Source organism: Anopheles ziemanni, chromosome 2 (genome assembly GCF_943734765.1).
Source record: "Anopheles ziemanni chromosome 2, idAnoZiCoDA_A2_x.2, whole genome shotgun sequence".
NCBI lineage: Eukaryota > Metazoa > Arthropoda > Insecta > Diptera > Culicidae > Anopheles > Anopheles ziemanni.
The window spans coordinates 1,785,600-1,803,436 of record NC_080705.1 but is presented as its reverse complement, the minus strand read 5'-3'; the positions used below and the strand labels follow the sequence as shown (position 1 = coordinate 1,803,436).

Genomic DNA, 17,837 nt, shown 5'->3' with positions numbered 1-17,837 from the left:
ATATGTTAAGATGGATAGTGTACGTATCGACTGACCATTACGAAATATGTTTTGATATTTCACCGTAACCCTCTGATATCATTTCGGGTGTATGCGTAAAGATGAAAACGTTAGTAAGTTGTGCAGATAATATTTATTTCCCGAACAAACGACAACCTGTAAAGCCAACAAATGGACAATGCACGAAGCCAATGCAATATAATTTCCTTCAATAAAAAAAAAAGAACCGTCGTAGATTATTCAACAAATAATCAACTAAATCACCATGCAACGCATTAACACCAGCCCACGTGGCGTTCGGTTTGTTTGTTAAGCAAGTGTGAAAATAACTTATGGCGGCGGGCTACTCCATTAAATTAAATCCCTCTAATTACATAAATCAAATACACCCATCCCCCCACCACCACCATCCGAAACGCACCAACTCGCAGACTCGTGCGTTCGATGCGGACACGAGAAGGCACAAGAAAAACTAAACCTCGGGTGACAAATTGGTTAGTATCTATAAATCTCTCACTACTTCGTGTGGCTGTGTCAAGTACCTGCCGGCTGGACCCGCGTGCGTGGGGATAAGTGTGCATTTCAAGCGCATATTAATCCACTCACAACGATCGCGAGCCCTTCGCATTTACGTACGCAAGCGTTGCGCCTCCAGAATCCCCCTCTCTACGATAGTAGAAGGGGAGCTAATTTCCTTCATTAGACATATTCCTCCTCCTCATTCCCCGGCAACCTTCCTTCCCTGGTAGCTGGTAGCATTTCCACGCAAATCTATTCACCGGTCTATCAAGAGCTGTCGATCTTTTCCGCTTCTGATCGACGAATTGATGGACAAAACTCCACCTTCAGCGCGTACGGACAGTGAGGCCCGCCGATAAATAGACGTAAATGTATGCATACATTAATCAAGCATATTAATTTCACCTCTAGACGAATCGACGCGCGGGCAGTAACGCTTCGAGGATCAAATTCGTCTCAATTCTAATGAGGCTCAACCCAACGTCAGCAATGGCGATTATTTGTTTTATCTTTTCTCCTCGGTCTGAGACTGGACCACCATGAAATAGAGATCATCCCAATATAGGCATGCTTAGAAACACGATCTTAAGAAAAACAAGGTGTAAAATGTAAGCCGTGAAGTTGTTTCAAGCTTCTTACAACTGACCATTTTGTAAAAAGAATTCAAACATACTATGTTGGCAAAGATACGGTTAGTGGGAGGAAATATTGTGACAACCGCTATTTATTTTTGATTTGATTTCTTGCACCTATGAAGTTATGATGTTTTGTGAATGTCTCACCTATTTCCACTTCTTTTATCCTTGCCAGACAGTCTACACTACTGGCGAGGTCTAGTGAGGCTGGGTAGTGTACTTCTAGAAACAGAATATCCTTTGCTGTCGTTTCCGCAATCCGATTGAAGCCTTGGAAATCCAAACCATTCATGGTATAATTTCCCAGCTGTTTCCCTTCCTGCATTTCCTGTATCAACACAATGTAGGAAGCATGGTTAAACTGTGGCCCTTTTACATAGATCACTGAAATTAAAATTCAATTTTTAAAAATTACTTGTTCAACATGCATGTTGTGAAATGTATTACCGAAATCACCACCAAATTTCAATCCGCTTTTGATGATCCAGTTTTTCGACTTCAGATACAAATAGGCACAATATCCAGCGAAGAATCGTTTGTTGGCGTTCTGAAACTTTTGGAACGCCTCTGCGACACCGATCGGTTCATCATCCAGGCTCTGCAGCTTTAACATGTTCAATTGGTGCATCAAAAAGAAAGCTTCTTCTAGAAATAAACAGAGTGGCTCAACCGTAGTATTCGCCGGATGTTCACTACCTGAACACGTGGCATTCGTGTTCGATTCGTGGTGTTTCCTTTTGTTCTTGTGGTATGTTTCACGTGGGGCCGTCAAGCATGCCGGGAATACCCTGGACAGCATTCCCTGTCCGAAGCCGCCATTCAAACATAGTTCTCGAATGGATACCGGATCCATCACGTATACTGAGAAGCCAGTGAATAAAGCGTCTATTATTCTAGAGTCCGCAGGATTTCCATCGTGTACTGGCAATGGAAGCGTCTGTGATAAAGCCGGCGGAATGTAGTTCTTTGGTCTCAGATTGTGCACGAACAAGTTTCCTTTCGTCCCCATAGCAGGTCGTTGCATCTAGAGCTAAAACTGAAGCATCATATATGTAACACAACATTCTACAATAAAAACAAGTAAAACCAAACATACCGCACTTAAAACTCTTATCAAAATCGTATAAATTATCCAAATATCACTCCAGCATGTTTATTTACAATTTCATGTGTTTGTTTAGAGCCGACATGCTATTTGACAGTTCTCTTGCGACCAAGGAGTTTGAAGGTGTATCTCATTCTGACAGCTGTCATTCCGTGTATCTATCTCTGTCCCTATACCTCTTCTTCTCTACCTTCTATTTTGTAGTCATATGACGGAGGTTTTTCATCTTCGCAGTGAAGTGGAGTGTACTTTGGTGGACAGTCCGTAAAATCTTTCGATTCTATCCGTTTTCATCCCTCGAGCAATCCGATAACCCTACTAGGAGAGATGGCTGATGTTCAGGACATAATGTCGTCGCTTCCGGACGATAAGATCGGTAAATAATCCGGAGAAATGTGAAGCGATTTGGATACTCGTACTAGCTCGTATCGAATCCCTTTCACAAACCATGAATCCAATCGATACGTTATATATCCTTTCGTGTGGATTAATGCGTAAAGGAAGTGAAATGGATTGTTGGTACTTTGTGCAAATAACATTTATTTCGCCAAAAAGGCAACATATTGTACTTGTGCTCCGTGCCATTGCACTTTCGATTACCTAAGTTGATTTGAGTCCCCATCACGTGACGTCTTTCTTTTTGTTTTTCGTTCAGATATGATTGCTGCCACGAGCGTCTTGCAGCAACAGGCCGGGGACATTCGTCAAAACAAGCCGAACTGGTCGTCGTACATGCAGTAAGAATGATTGGGCAAAACATGACTACATCAAACAGCGGATCTAAATGCATCCCTATCCCACCCCCATAGGTCGCAGATGATTTCGCAGGAGGATTACTCTTGTGTCAGCTCGCTGGACAAGGACAAGAAGTACCTGCAGGACAATCCAACACAGTGCGCCAAAACACTGCTGAACATGCTGTCGCACGTGTCGAAGGATCAGACAATCCAGTACATTCTGGTACTGATCGACGATCTCCTGCAGGAGGATCGCTCGCGTGTGCAGATCTTCCACGATTACGCCAACAAGAAGAAGGAAAGCGTGTGGGCACCGTTCCTGAACCTGCTCAACCGTCAGGACGGTTTCATCGTGAACATGGCGTCCCGGGTCGTTGGCAAGTTGGCCTGCTGGGGTCAGGAGCAGATGCCCAAATCGGATCTGCACTTCTATCTGCAATGGTTGAAGGATCAGCTGACCGTCGCCGTAAGTATGGTGTGCATGGTGCTGTGAAAAGTAGCTTTATGGGTTTCCTTTATTTTATGTTCGGCATGAGATGTTAGATAATATCTACTAACGTTCCTTCGTTGTACGTTGAATTGCGCGTTTATGAGAGAACCATTATCTAAAACACCATCTACTAAAATGTTGACAAGAATGGATGCTTATACGATCGTCTGGAAGACGTTATTAACAAATCCGCAAAGGACACTCTACATTACGATTGTGCTAACAGATGTAGGGTTGCTTTGATGCGTGTGATTGGTTACAATACTGTGTGGTTGCTTGGATAAGTAATAAGGACCTCTAAAACCCCCTGATAATTAAAATATTATTTTACAATTTAAAACCAAAAACCAACACCAACTGCGGGTAACACAAATGAAGGCTCAAAAATTATTGCATGAAATGGAGGAGGCAGAAAAGAAGAGACTGGCCGAGCCAGCTGCCTCCCATGGCCACCACGGGCATGGGCACCATACCCATCACGGAGAGGCGCATCATCACGCGAACAGCCACCATCACCAGATTGCGGAGCGTTACCGCGAAATATCCAGCGCAATCGACGATCCACGGACAGGTTCTTCCGGCGAAAATCGCGATCTTCATGTGACGCTAACGGTAGTCTGATACGATGATGAAACCCATCGCAATGCACCGCCTCATGACTCCACCTATGAATTCTTCAAATTGGCGTTGCGTCGAAAACCGAAGCATACAACAAACTAGAACTAGTCACGGTTACTTAACGTACACATCTCTAGCAACTCATGCCTAACAACTTATCACTTGGCCATCTCTGTGTTTCGTCATATGTGTCCTCCTACACCATTCCACGCCACTTTCATTGTGCCACGAAACAAAATGCTCAAACGCGAAACGCACTAATCTTTGTTTTTGTTCCCAAAGAACAACGAATACATCCAATCGGTTGGCCGTTGCCTGCAAATGATGCTGCGTGTGGATGAGTATCGTTTCGCTTTCGTCACCGTCGATGGAATCAGCACGCTGATTAGCATCCTTTCGTCCAGAGTGAACTTCCAGGTATGAACCACCTGCTGAACGGGAGTGACCAACATTTAAATTGGCTTTTTGTTATTTTAGGTTCAATACCAGCTGGTGTTTTGCCTGTGGGTGCTTACCTTCAACCCGCTGCTGGCGGAAAAGATGAACAAGTTCAACGTGATCCCCATCTTGGCCGACATCCTGAGCGACTGCGCCAAGGAGAAGGTGACGCGCATCATCCTCGCCGTGTTCCGCAACTTGATCGAGAAGCCGGAAGATTCGCAGGTCGCGAAGGAACACTGCATCGCCATGGTGCAGTGCAAGGTGATGAAGCAGTTGACCATCCTGGAGCAGCGCCGCTTCGATGACGAGGACATCACGGGTGATGTCGAGTTCCTGACCGAGAAGCTGCAGAATTCGGTGCAGGACTTGAGCTCGTTCGATGAGTACGCCACCGAGGTGAAGAGCGCACGTCTGGAGTGGTCTCCGGTGCACAAGTCGGCCAAGTTCTGGCGTGAAAATGCGCAGCGTTTGAACGAGAAGAACTACGAGCTATTGCGCATTCTTGTGCACCTGCTGGAGACCTCGAAGGACCCGCTGGTGCTGTCGGTGGCCAGCTACGACATCGGAGAATACGTCCGTCACTATCCGCGAGGCAAGCAGTAGGTGCCCGTTTCTCACATCTCACATGACCTGTGAGCTAATGATTAAACGAACCCGTTTATCCGTTCTTCTAGCGTTATTGAGCAACTGGGAGGAAAACAGCTGGTGATGCAGCTGTTGGCTCACGAAGACCCGAACGTGCGCTACGAAGCGCTGCTTGCCGTGCAGAAACTGATGGTCCACAACTGGTAAGCAAACGATTCGGTTTTTCTTCCAAAAATACCAGAAGCTTTTGACATCACACTTTCTTTTCCCCACAGGGAGTACCTTGGCAAACAGCTGGAAAAGGAAACTGAGAAGACCCAGGGTACTGCGCCCATCAGTGGCAAGGCCTAAATTGAAAAAAAAATCATGTTCAGTAACTTACAATCGGACAGCAGTGCACAGTGTAGCAAGGATTTAATGCATTCCATACTTGCGGAACGATAAGCAAGCATTAGCAGAAACAAACAAGTGTAGTCAAGAGGGCGATATGAAACAATTCTGGTGGCACAATATTCATTGCCACACTCCTGTAGTAGATCCGTGTCCGTGTGTAAATAAAGTATTCGCTTCCGTGCGTCCCGTGGGTTTTGCGATCAACATCGAGTCCATTAAAAGTGCGCGCAAGGACTAGAGCGTTTAAACGATGTTGCTAGTTTTATAACATTTTATTCCCCCAAAACTATTTCTCTGATGAATTATTATTACTCAAAGTGTTTTGTTGTTAGCATTCTATTGTTTCTTCTTCTTTTAACCCATCGGTGGAACGTTTCCACCCCGGTGGTATAGTGTTAAGATAAATTTGTCATTAAAAGTGCAACATACATAGAGCAAGTGCCGTCTGGGACGTCGTACTACGGATAGATGTGTAATAACCGAAAGCCGATCGATCGTAAATAAAACATACCCCAAACGATCCTCCAAACTCGCGTGTGAAACTAAACAACAAATTCAACTTGATTTCCAGCTTTTTATTTCGCTTTTCATAAATAACATTCACATTTTTCTGTAACAAAAAGTAAAGATAAAAAAAAAGGAAAATTAACTGAGCCGCTATAAACGTCTCACACCGAGTAACGACTATAATAGTTATTCGCGCCTCCGTTGGAACCGTTGCCAAAGTGATGTACCCAATGGCCTACTGTTTGTCCGTTGGATTTATTTTTATTTGCCAGCCAGTGGTAAATCGGATAGATCTACTTTCGAATCTAAGAACGCGCGTCGACCATCACAAAGCCGCGTGTGCTGCATGCATTTTAGTGTAGTCCGATCAAGATCCACTGATTCTTGGCGATTCGGTTGCGGTTTAATAGTAGCCTTTTGCCTAGAATAGTAACTTCTCTTTATATTGCTTTCGATAGATTTAATTTCTGCCAATATCTCTGGTTCAATATCTGAATAATTCAACCCCACCCGCTTAAACCCCGGACCCTCTCCCCCACTTTCCGCTGAGTAGGTGTCGATGCGTTTCGAACATGTAATTGCGTATTGCAGCAGTAATAATTATCATGATCGCAAAACGAATAGACTAAACGATATATGCGTTTTTTTGCGTGCCTCTTTTTTGCCTTTCTCAGTTGCAGCATCGCCATTCTTGCAAACTCTATTTCTTGAAGGTACAGATTGTAGTGTTGAAGCCAAAGTTCATGAATAGCGGGCTAGGATCCCACCCCCTTCCCTCCACCATTTGCACCATAAGCAATGTCCTGTGTTTTTTCCATTATTGTTCTCGAAGTGAATCACGCCCGTTCGAGGGGCTCGTCGTCCTACTGCTGATCAGCGACAGTTATTTCGATCGGAGGAATAAACCGCCAAACGTGCGAAGCACTGTCGGACCCGGGAGGGACTACCGCCGTCGGTGCAGCGTCATCTCCACGCTGCTGGTGCTGCTGCTGCTGTTGAGTGGAGCTCAGCGATCGACACTGGATGTCCGCCTTAAACCGGCCCGGTGTGAAGAAAAGTACCGAACACTTGTGGAACGCTTTTTCGTCTTTGTTCAGCGAGGGAATTAGTACGCTACAAAGAGGGAGTACAGAATGCACAGCAAAATGTGTATCAGGAAAATGATCAGACGATCGCCAATGCGAGGAAGCGTGATAGTTACTGGTTTGGTCCGGACATTGTAAGGCGCGTTTCGAGGCGATAGTTCTGTACGCCGTTCTGGTAATCCTGGTAGAACTGCACCGACAGCTGCACCTGATGCAGTACCGATGCCGACAGGTTGCAGATGCTAATACTGAAGCTAAGAAACTGTCCGGTAACGCATGTCACCTCCGACTGGGGCGCGACAACCTGCTCGTCTACTTTCACCTCTGGAATGGGAAGTAACGTTGGTGTTTACATTAGGACGTGTCCGAGGTAAATCATCGCCCTTTCTATCTTACCCCATTCAAGCGGAGGAACGGTCACTAGATCGAGCATCGCTGGCGAGAGTGTGATTCCGCGTAGTGAAGCGGTCCCATGACAATCGATCCCGGGCAGGGACCATTTTAGATTCACGTTCTCCGAGATGTGTTCCGAGCAGACGCGCTCCGTCAGATCGGCACTATCGCTGGTGCTGGTTCCTCCGACGCCACTCAGAATGCTCGGCAAATGGTGATCCGTCACGGTACTTCCGATCGAGTGCGTCTGCTGATGGTGCGAAGGATAATGGTGAAGGTGCTGGTTTTGCTGCTGATGTTCGGCGACCGCAGCAAAGATGCGCTCCAGCGGGCATCGCTGCACCGGCACCGGCACCCGGCAGCTCTCCTTAGCCTCGATGAGTATTGTTTTGTTGGAGGTATAGTTGAGGGACATTTCCTGAGCTGTTAGATTAACCACATCGAGCACGAGATAGAATTGTGATGGGCTGTGGGGTCGAAACACAAAAAAGGGAACGATTATAAGAAAGAGAATTTCTTCTCCCCCCATTAGTGGTCTTACATTTCCGCCGATAGTACATCCCAGTTGGTGATTTGGGCACTCGGGAGCAGCTCGACGTTGAATGAGATTGCACACTGTCGACAGTAACCTTCCTGCAAGCCTTCGCCGCCGGAGTATTTGAAGCGTAGCTGAGCGTCCAGCTGTCGGGGCACGTGTCCGGTCGATATACCGACGCTCAGTGTGGCCAGCGACGAGTGGCCCGAGTGAGACGATCGGAAACTGGACGTGAGCAGTTCATTGCGCCGATGTGGGATTGTTGGAGAGCTAATCCGACTCGGTATGCTTGGATTGCCGCTGCCACCCGAAAGCATCCCCATTTGGGGACCACCATGTCCACCGCCGTGCGAAACGGTTAAACTTTGCGGTCCAGCGCTGTTCATCCCATCTGGATTCCCGCTCGAGTGCGCATAACCGCCGATCTGGCCTGGGCCGGCCGTGAGGGCTCCGAGAAAATCTGCCTCTCCATTGATCACAAGCTTAAAGTCGATCGATTCGTTTGGTTGAATCGGTAGCTTGCGGTTCAGCTCGTCCACATCCAGCTGGAAAATCCTCCCCTGAAGGGACGCTTCCAGCGAGGAATGGAAAGTCGCATCTACGAACTCGATCGCAATGTTGCTCGTGTTGGTCAGCGTGATCGTACATTCGCCGCGTTCGCCATTGTAGAGCGTAATACTCGCCGACGTAGTGACAAAGTCCGCATTCGGCATGCCACTGAACGTTGCCGTCTGCGGAAGGCTTGTTTTCGTTTCCAGCTTCGGCAGTGCCGGGATTATCTTTACCCGATAGCACGGCGGCAAGTGACGGTCCTTTCGATGTTGCATATGCTTCAGGCGGCAGTTGGATTTAACTCCCAGCGTGTGCGTACTGTAGCCCTGTACTTCGAGCTCCCCGCACTCAATCGATGTTCCGTGAAGGGACACGTTTGTCGGAGCGTTCGGGGGCAGGGTGACGGTTTGAGGAAACGCCTCGAAAACAACCCCAGTTGTGAGGAGACGCATGTCCGTCACCTGCAGCTCGAACGGGAGCGGATTTACGAGCGTCAAGTTCACCTCGCACACGTCATGCTGGACCCAATTGAAGGCGATAACACGATCGTCCTTCTCCTGGCCTCTCCGATCGAGCGAACTGAAATGGATCGGAGTAAACAGAAACGGCCCGCTGTCCACCTTATGCACGATGATCTTGACCGGTTTCTGGTGTGGGGCAAGGTCTTTCACAAGCAACTGCGTGCAACGGGGCAAATCGGTCAGATTGGCCGGGGGAATCACGATTCCGTTCTCCAACACCAACGGTACCGGTGCACCCTCACACTGCGAGCTAAGATTTTGCAGCTGCAGAGCCATATCTTTCTGCTCCTGCGGCGTCAGGTGCTTCCACATGGTCTGCAGGAGGAATGTCATGTGTCGCGTCGCTAGCGCCGACTGCCCGAGACGACGTGCCGTTCCAACGAGCTGCTGCAGCAGGTCAATCTGCAGCACTGGCCAGCCCATATTGTTCTCCAGCACCTCGTTCGGCTCGAGGGAAAGCTTGTGGCCGGAGAAACTTTCCAGCATCAGCCGATAGCTCTGGCCCCAGTCGGGGTTGCTGTTACTTTGGGCTACGTGCCGCCAGGCCGCTAGCCGCTGGCAGAAGGCCGCCTTTCGGTTGTAGCCGATCTTTTGGTAAAGGTCGGTCAACACCTCGAACCGTCGGACCCGCTGCTGCTCGGTCATGTTCAGATTGATGTACAGCACATTCTGCAGGAACATGGCCACGTCGAGGTTCTTGCCTTGTTCGATGCAAATCCTGGCCGCCTTTAGAGCCGCTTCCGTCTCTATGATGCCCGCGTTCCGATACTTGCTGTAGTTTATGATGGCGTCTCGGTAGCGTACGGTGATTTCATCCGGTTGCAAAATGTTGGCCGGGTACTTTGGTGTCACCGCACCATTACCCTTGTTCATCGGGGTCCCCGAGTCCGAGGAGGAATTTCCGCTAGCCCCGCTACCACCGGATGCCGAGGATAGACTGGAACTGATCGACGATGCCGAAGAGTTGGACGAGGCGGACGTCTTGTCCGTGGTGAGAATCGAAGCCGTATCGGTCGAGTTAAGGTTAATGACCATGTCCGATTTTTTGTGCTTTAATGTCGAGCTGTCGCCATTGTAGCTCCCCGTGTACAGCTGGTTCCGGGCCAGGTTGAACCTCTGGGGAGAAGAAGAGTTCTCCTGCAGACTAGAGTTCCGCTGGATGGACATCGTGTAGCGAAAGTTGGGGTACAGGAGTATAGCGGAGGCCGCGCACAGCCCTTCGTTGGCGGCACCCAACCAGAGCGAGTCGCTTATGGCACGTAGCGTTTCACTGGCGGTGTGAAAGAAGTTCAACGACTCGGCAACCAGGCCTGCCTGCAACGTCAGATCGCCGAGATGTTTCGTCATACGCCCGATGCATCGTTTCTTGTTATTTCTACTCTCCAGGTCCAGCCCAACGAAATCTTTCTTCTCAAACGGAGCCAACAACAGCGGAGCCTTCTCGAGCTTCTCGCGCGTCTTTTCCATCCGCTTCAGCTCCAGTATGTAGTAGATGGAGGTAATGAATTCTGAAATCTTGGTTTCCAAATTGCTGCACGAATCGTTCTCGGGATAGAAAAAGGCCCGGCTTTTGAAATTGCTGGGCGTTTGGAAGCATTTCTCGATCGCCACGCCAACGCCCTTAGCCTCCTCGGATGCGGAGGACGAGCCAGGAAGCTTCTGTAGCTCGTCCGTACTTGGACCGAACAGCAGGCAGCGCGAATCGAACAGTGTGTGCGTGTACTTCACCTTGAGCGATTCGTGCACCCGACAAAGCTCGTTCAGCTCGCTCTGCGTATCGAACTTTCCCACCGTGATCAATCCAAGCAAACGACGATGGGTCTGAAAGTCTCCCCAGTCATTGTTTTCCACCGGGTGATCGCGAATGTAGCGCACCCAGATGTCACGCGTGGCCCCCGACGAATCGGCTAGAAAATTAGAGACACATTAACCATTATGTTTGGTCCTTCCTTACATCCTTTAGTTCGACCTTACCAGGAATTTTCACATTGTTGACACGCTGAATACGTTCAAAAACGCGCTGCAAAGACCGTGGCTTCGATGGACCGATACCTCGCACCAAAATTAACAAACACCCATGGTGATAGTGGTGCTGCTCGTAATCCAGGTGCGCCATAATCGGATCTCCAGGTCCTTGCGATAACATGTAACTTACGGAAGATCTCATTTATTCTTCATTTACTCTCGCTCGTCCCACTACTTGGTCCTTTTTCGCTTGTCTCTACTCGTTTCTGTGCATCCATCCACACGATTCGCATAAAACTCTCACTTCGAGGGATATACGCCTTCCTCCTAACAGTACACTGATAGAGGACACATCATCTTTCCACTGGTCGATTGATACGACAGCCTCATCTTAACACTTTCCACGGCTACACTTCGCTCCTGGTCACAACATTTACGGAAACATTGTTGCTGTTTTCACGCGGGGAAGCAAATCCCTCTTATATTGGATCGAAGATTGTGGTCACTGCCAATTAAATCCTCATTGCGATGGGACAATTAAAAATAATGGAAAGTTGGATGGATAGATGGATCTTCTGTTTTGATAACGTCGATTTGTTGAGATCTCTCCGTCTCTCTCTTTCGGTGCAGATGTCATCAGTCAGCTGAGTCAGTGACGGCGTTGAGAAACGGGGTCCCACATGAAATTTTATTATCAAAATTTATTTTTCTGATAAAATTCTCTCTGCATAAAACAAATTTATTTGTGGATTGATTTTCCTGTAATTTTTATCTACAAATGTCATCATCTTGATCGAATCGAATCTTTAGAATCTGTCAGATGGGATTCGAATCTTTGGAATCCGTCTAGGGATCGAATCTTCAAATCTTCCGAATCCCGATTCTGCCAACACTATCCATCAGTTAGAATCCCTCCATTTCTGCAGCGGCAAATCGCCCAAACACTGAAAAGCCTTTAATTGTTTCGTACAGAAGAGGTGTTAACTTTAGTGTTAAATTAATTATAAATAGTGTCCAAGGGAAGACAAATCGTGCGAGTTAGTTTTAAACCCGTTCACAATTTAGACAACAGTTTAGAATGCTAGTGTAATAAGTGTGGTAACAAAACCTAACAACATGAAGATTTTCCAACCAAGCTGGGTGCATCATGATGGTAAGATTAGTGTGAAAAGATGTAAGGCAACCTTCAAACCTTTCGTAATAATCGCCCTTTCCCAGAGAAATCTATTTTCGCCATCGATATCCACCCGAGCGGCGAAAGGTTTGCCACCGGCGGGCAAGGATGCGACTCCGGACGAGTGGTCATTTGGAACATGGCCCCGGTGCTAAGCGAAGAGGCGGAGGCCAACAAAAGCATCCCTCGCATCCTGTGCCAAATGGACAATCATTTGGCGTGTGTGAACTGTGTTCGTTGGTCCGGGAACGGCATCATGTTGGCATCGGGAGGTGACGACAAGCTGGTAATGATCTGGAAGAAAACCGTCGGAGGCAGCGGCGGAATCGGGGCATTTGGAGGAAGCGGAAAATCGGTCGAACACTGGCGTTGCATATCCACTTTGCGTGGCCATGCTGGAGATGTGTTGGATTTAGCGTGGTCCCCTCAGGACCGGTGGATCGCCAGCTGTAGCGTCGACAATACGATAATCATTTGGGATGCGCAGCACTTCCCGAAGATTGTTCACGTACTGAAAGGACACACCGGTTTAGTGAAGGGTGTCACGTGGGATCCCGTGGGCAAGTTTATTGCATCCCAGAGCGACGATCGCTCGCTTCGCGTTTGGAAGACTACCGATTGGAGCTGTTTCAAGACGATAACCGAACCGTTCGAAGAGTGTGGAGGTACCACGCACATTCTACGCTTATCATGGTCCCCAGATGGACAGTACCTCGTTTCGGCGCACGCCATGAACGGTGGTGGTCCAACGGCACAAATTATCGAACGTGATGGTTGGAAGTGTGATAAAGACTTTGTCGGTCACCGAAAGGCAGTCACGTGTGTGCGGTTCCACAACTCCATACTAAAACGATTGGCACCGAAAACGAAAAAATTGCAGCAGTACTGTTGCCTTGCGGTCGGGGCAAGAGATCGTAGCCTTTCGATTTGGCTAACGGCGTTGCAGAGACCGCTGGTCGTAATACACGATCTTTTCCAGGATTCGATTCTAGATCTTTCGTGGAGCTGCGATGGATATACACTGCTTGCGTGTAGCGGGGATGGCAAAATTGCCTGCCTACAGTTTACTGCTCAAGAATTAGGTACTCCACTTTCGGAGGAGGACAAAAACATCCTTTACCAGCGCATGTACGGTAAAAATGCCAACTTTGATTTAACCGTGCAGGCCGAAAAGGAGATGATAGTGGAAAATTCCGATTTTCTCAACGTTTCGAAAAGCAATCCCGTGCCACCGACATTAATCCCACAGCAACAACAACAGCAGCAGCAGCCGGGAATACAAAAGGACAACACAAATCACGTCTACACTGCCAACAAAACCGTTCAGTCCTCATCTAGTCTAGGCCAAGCTCCCACTCCGATTCTAAAACAAATCGAAACAAAAACTGCTGATGGTAAACGGAGAATCACGCCAATGTTTATCCCGCTAAACGACGACAATGGGCCTGTTGTTAATTCTGCCAATGTTTCCACACCCATCGAGTTCGGCAGCAAGTCGACGGAAGGGATGTCCAGTGTCGAGATGACTAAAATCGCTAGCGAGGTGCACGAAACTTCCGCGTCGTTGGATAATGCTATGGATGTCACTGAGAATACGTCCAAGCTTGACAACCGCTTAAAGAAGTTAGCTACCATCCCTCCTCAAAAAGCGGAAGCGATGCCTTCGACGGAACAGGTCGCAGCATCATCTACACTGAACCCGCCGACACCGAATCAAAGGCTGGTGGAACGAACACGCCAGCCCACATACCCCACCGGAAAGGCTACCGTCATTCAGGGCAACTTTTTCAAAGCATTCGGGGAAGTTAGGGTGCAGGTGCAGAACAACAGTGTGAAAACTTCATACGGAAACCTTTGCCGTGTACTTGGCATGAGCGTCAACGCGCAGCGGATAGAAAAGAAAATCTGGGAAACTGTCATCGGTTCTCCGGTGGTTTGCTTTGCTGTCGGCGCAAAGTATGCTATCGTTTGCAGCCAGGATCACACCATACGGGTGCTGGACATCAAAACGGGTACTCCCATTTTTCCGGTGGTCAGTCTAACCAGTCCGGCCGTTCAGTGTGCCTTTGTAAGTGAAGCTTTAAAATGTCGTCGTTGGCCCAACGTACATAATTCAGGTTTTTTGGTTTTGGTTCCAGAGTTCCAACTCCCAACTGGTAGCTGTGGTCACCGAAAGTGGCATTGTTCGAATATGGAATGTTTCTGAAAAATCTGTTTTACTATCGACGAACTGTTCAGAAATCATGAGCGGAAGTACGAACTATTATGACGTGCGATTTATACCTGCCATTCACGAACTTCTGGTTTTATTTCAGGTTACGTTACCATCTTGCATGTATCCGATCAGGGAATGCCCTTTATAGTGCTTTCGAATGGTTCCTCTTACTGTTACTGCCGGAAGCTGGATAGCTGGATGTTGCTCAATTCTTCCGATCCAATCATACGGCATGGTTTGATTGGGAACAAAGCAAATGCTCCGGTACGAAACATCAAAGTTTACCCGCTATCCACAATTCAATCCTATGGAAACTTCTCCGGGCCAAAAACAAACAGTTTTGCAGAGTTGTAAGTATAGCTGTATACGAAATAGATACCCCCTGGTAAACGGTGTTCCATCTTGATTGTCCTTTTCAGACACTCAGCTGCATGGCAAACTCCTGCATCAATTGCGTTCATCGAAAACCAAATCAAGATCTGCGAAATGATCAGCTCCCCGACGGAGCTCAAATACTGGTACTCAATGTTGGGTTTCCAATTAGCACTGAACGGAAGCGAAGAAAAGATCCGCCAGGTGTTGGACGAGCTGCTCGGTGCTTCGCACAGCATCGATAATCGAATGGGCGAAGATGATAATCCGTCCGTGCTCGGTATCTCCAAGCATGTGCTCATGGAGGACGTACTGAACCATCTCAAGTCACAGACCAAGTGGCAGCGCATCTACACGGAGTATTTGGACCAGCTGAAGTTCTTGAAAGATCGCGACGGCCGAGATAAACCCTTGATGGAATAGAGAACAATAAAGCCAACGACGTTAGCTAGTCGTAGAGTCGGTTTTGATGAATACACATATATTATCATTACACGGCATTAACGAACAATACGATGGGATAACATTTTTATGGTCAGATCAGATAAAAAACGTCCCGACGCCAGACAGTCAGTTAAGATAACGAACACACCCACCTGCCTTAAGTGCTTGCATGTTTTACATAATAATGTGCCCTCCAAGCTGTGGATTGAGGGATATTAAAAGCTACTTGTTTAAAAAAGTAGGAGAGAACGCGTGCGGCAACAGTTTAAACAGGGACGTTATCATAACCCGCACCGGAGATGGTTTGACCAGATAGATGGGTATATCCTTTGCACTGAACTCCGACAACGTTTGACGGCAGGTTCCACATGGAGCGGTGAATTCCGTTTCCTGATAAGCAGCAACCGCAACGGCCGTAAACTGAAAAAAAAACTTAATCGATTAAACCACTACACAGTTTTATCGTTGTCCAAATTGTTTACCTCACGGTGACCTTCGCTAATAGCTTTGCAAACAGCCGTTCGTTCAGCACAAACGGTGGGCCCAAATGTTCCGTTTTCCACGTTGCAGCCAGTTACAATGTCACCTGAGGTGGTTCTCAAAGCAGCACCCACAGGGAAGTTGCTGTACGGACAGTAGGCGTTGTTCCGCACTTTGATCGCTGCTTCAATCAATTCTTTCACCGAGTCATCTACAAATAATGCGTGACCTACTATGTTAAATACTCAAGTTCTATCATACCTTTAGCCCAACTTAACACTTTACCTAAGGTGGAATACTCCACTATGCTGTGCTGATCGACTGTTCCATTGATATTGTTATTCATTTTCGCTAACTTTTCGTACCAAAAATGGTAGCTTTCTTTTAAGGGCCACTGACGAAAATACACAACACAGCGTACTACTAAAAATAACAAACAACCTGTTATGACTTCGGTGACGTTTAGTAGACGTCAATGGATACTACGATTACGCCATCAAACCTGCCCGCCAACGCTCTACTAGAGCTGAATTTGAAATGTGGCTGCTTTTATTTGAAAATCCACCGCATGACCAGACGGCTGGCGTGTATCAACATCTGATGTGCAGTGTGTATTGGATTACATTTGTTTACCAAGCTATTTCTAGGAAAGAAATAGAAAAATGCACACAGTAGAACGATAATGCTTTGCGACAACAGCTGGCCATGATAACGAGCGTTCCAATGCAGACATAGCAATGGGGCACGTTCATGTAGTTTGTTTTGTAAATTTAATCTTCTGGTTTTTCCACACTAGTTTCCCCAGTTGCATGTTTTCTTGTCGAGTGTCATGCGGATTCTATTAACGCTAGACAATGGTGAAACAAAAAGAAACATATCCCCATTGCCTACACAATAGTAAATAATTTATTCATCATCCATGGTTTCGTCGTTTTCCGTACTCTCCATGCCATACGCCTCAATGTACTGATTTTTAAAGTCGGTTGGCTTACGTTTGAGCATTTCGCACATGGAGTGTAATACTTCTTTCTTCGATACTTCACGTTGAGCCCGAGCTCCCCAGCTGATGAATATACTTTCTTCATTCATTCCTTCCACAGATTGCTTGGTTCGCAGAATGTATGCCTGCTTTATGAACGACTCATATAGCTTTTGCACGTCTCCGAAGTAGGAATGCTCTCGTTGCTCGTCGATACCAACTGTTTGTAGAAACTCCCAGAGGATGCTTTCAGGTACGGTTCCATTTTTCATGAAGATGTAGCCCAGTACAATGAATAGGAAGGTGTATTTCCGTCGATAGCTATCATTCAACTCAAGGAACGTTGCAGGTTCTAGCACGGAACATAATATCATGGATTTTTGGTTCTTATTCTCCACATCAACTAGCTCATAGCCATACACCTGGAAGAAGTGGTACCATTACAAAAGGATTTGCAACAAACGTGACAAGTCTACTTACATCCCGAAGGACCTCGAGAGCATCGGAGATGACTCTGTTGTACAGGCGATTGTCCGATTTGAGGGCTATAGTGGTAATATCCGAACGCTTGATGATCGCTTTGTTGATCGACAAATTTAGGATGGTTTTCACCACGTTCGCAACATGATGACTCTCATCCACGGATTCCGCTGATCCGGTGGAGTCAAGCCGAGTTCGTTGTGACGATCTACTTTGTGATTGCGATGGTCTAGGCATTTTGGCTTTTTGTAGATTTCCCAAAGCACACAAAAAGAAACAATTGGGTGTGGCTCAGTGTACAAGTAAATCTTCATGAATAAACTTTGCTAGCCCTTAATTTCTCTACATTTAACATTACGTACAGATTTAAATGATACTATTTGTTTATGTCGTCACGTAAAACCAAAAACCGCGGGTTATGAGTTTGTCAAACAACCGAATTTGACGCACGTCAACCGGTCGGTTTGCCATAACGATTATAGGATATTTCCAGGATGTTTCGAAGGACTTCAGCAACAACATTTAGTATATCTTTAAAATAGGATTTTTTTCATTGTATTAACACAACATTTTGCACAGCATTTATAATTTCCAGCGTAAAGTTGGTTATTT

The 17,837-nt window shown here is 47.0% G+C and overlaps 5 protein-coding genes across 6 annotated transcripts; 2 read left to right on the top strand and 3 right to left on the bottom strand.

Moving 5' to 3' along the window:
- Positions 1 to 1,214: 1,214 nt before the first annotated feature.
- Positions 1,215 to 2,166, bottom strand: LOC131281290 (tRNA-splicing endonuclease subunit Sen2). The gene is made up of 2 exons (XM_058310567.1): positions 1,602 to 2,166; positions 1,215 to 1,538 (listed from the first exon to the last, which is right to left on the bottom strand). The coding sequence occupies exons 1-2, from the start codon at positions 2,161 to 2,163 to the stop codon at positions 1,240 to 1,242; spliced, it is 861 nt and encodes a 286-aa protein (XP_058166550.1). The 5' UTR covers positions 2,164 to 2,166; the 3' UTR covers positions 1,215 to 1,239.
- Positions 2,167 to 2,499: 333 nt separating this feature from the next.
- LOC131282202 (V-type proton ATPase subunit H) lies at positions 2,500 to 5,492 on the top strand. Of its 2 annotated transcripts, XM_058311609.1 has the most exons (8): positions 2,500 to 2,635; positions 2,915 to 2,996; positions 3,069 to 3,462; positions 3,865 to 4,098; positions 4,387 to 4,521; positions 4,582 to 5,144; positions 5,220 to 5,333; positions 5,406 to 5,492. In XM_058311609.1, exons 1-8 carry the CDS (start codon positions 2,587 to 2,589, stop codon positions 5,479 to 5,481), a joined length of 1,647 nt encoding a protein of 548 aa, XP_058167592.1. In that variant the 5' UTR covers positions 2,500 to 2,586; the 3' UTR covers positions 5,482 to 5,492. The 2 variants fall into 2 exon arrangements, with proteins under 2 accessions (XP_058167592.1, XP_058167594.1); XM_058311611.1 differs by lacking the exon at positions 3,865 to 4,098.
- A 1,216-nt stretch (positions 5,493 to 6,708) lies between these two features.
- On the bottom strand, positions 6,709 to 11,304 carry LOC131281426 (protein brunelleschi). The gene is made up of 7 exons (XM_058310758.1): positions 11,091 to 11,304; positions 8,050 to 11,023; positions 7,806 to 7,975; positions 7,735 to 7,764; positions 7,512 to 7,691; positions 7,232 to 7,439; positions 6,709 to 7,143 (listed from the first exon to the last, which is right to left on the bottom strand). Exons 1-7 carry the CDS (start codon positions 11,281 to 11,283, stop codon positions 6,894 to 6,896), a joined length of 4,005 nt encoding a protein of 1,334 aa, XP_058166741.1. The 5' UTR covers positions 11,284 to 11,304; the 3' UTR covers positions 6,709 to 6,893.
- A 794-nt stretch (positions 11,305 to 12,098) lies between these two features.
- Positions 12,099 to 15,381, top strand: LOC131281427 (protein HIRA homolog). The gene is made up of 5 exons (XM_058310759.1): positions 12,099 to 12,234; positions 12,300 to 14,323; positions 14,394 to 14,508; positions 14,571 to 14,820; positions 14,890 to 15,381. The coding sequence occupies exons 1-5, from the start codon at positions 12,198 to 12,200 to the stop codon at positions 15,263 to 15,265; spliced, it is 2,802 nt and encodes a 933-aa protein (XP_058166742.1). The 5' UTR covers positions 12,099 to 12,197; the 3' UTR covers positions 15,266 to 15,381.
- Positions 15,382 to 16,652: 1,271 nt separating this feature from the next.
- On the bottom strand, positions 16,653 to 17,464 carry LOC131281430 (non-structural maintenance of chromosomes element 3 homolog). Its single transcript, XM_058310761.1, has 2 exons — positions 17,226 to 17,464; positions 16,653 to 17,167 (listed from the first exon to the last, which is right to left on the bottom strand). The coding sequence occupies exons 1-2, from the start codon at positions 17,460 to 17,462 to the stop codon at positions 16,673 to 16,675; spliced, it is 732 nt and encodes a 243-aa protein (XP_058166744.1). The 5' UTR covers positions 17,463 to 17,464; the 3' UTR covers positions 16,653 to 16,672.
- Positions 17,465 to 17,837: the final 373 nt, after the last annotated feature.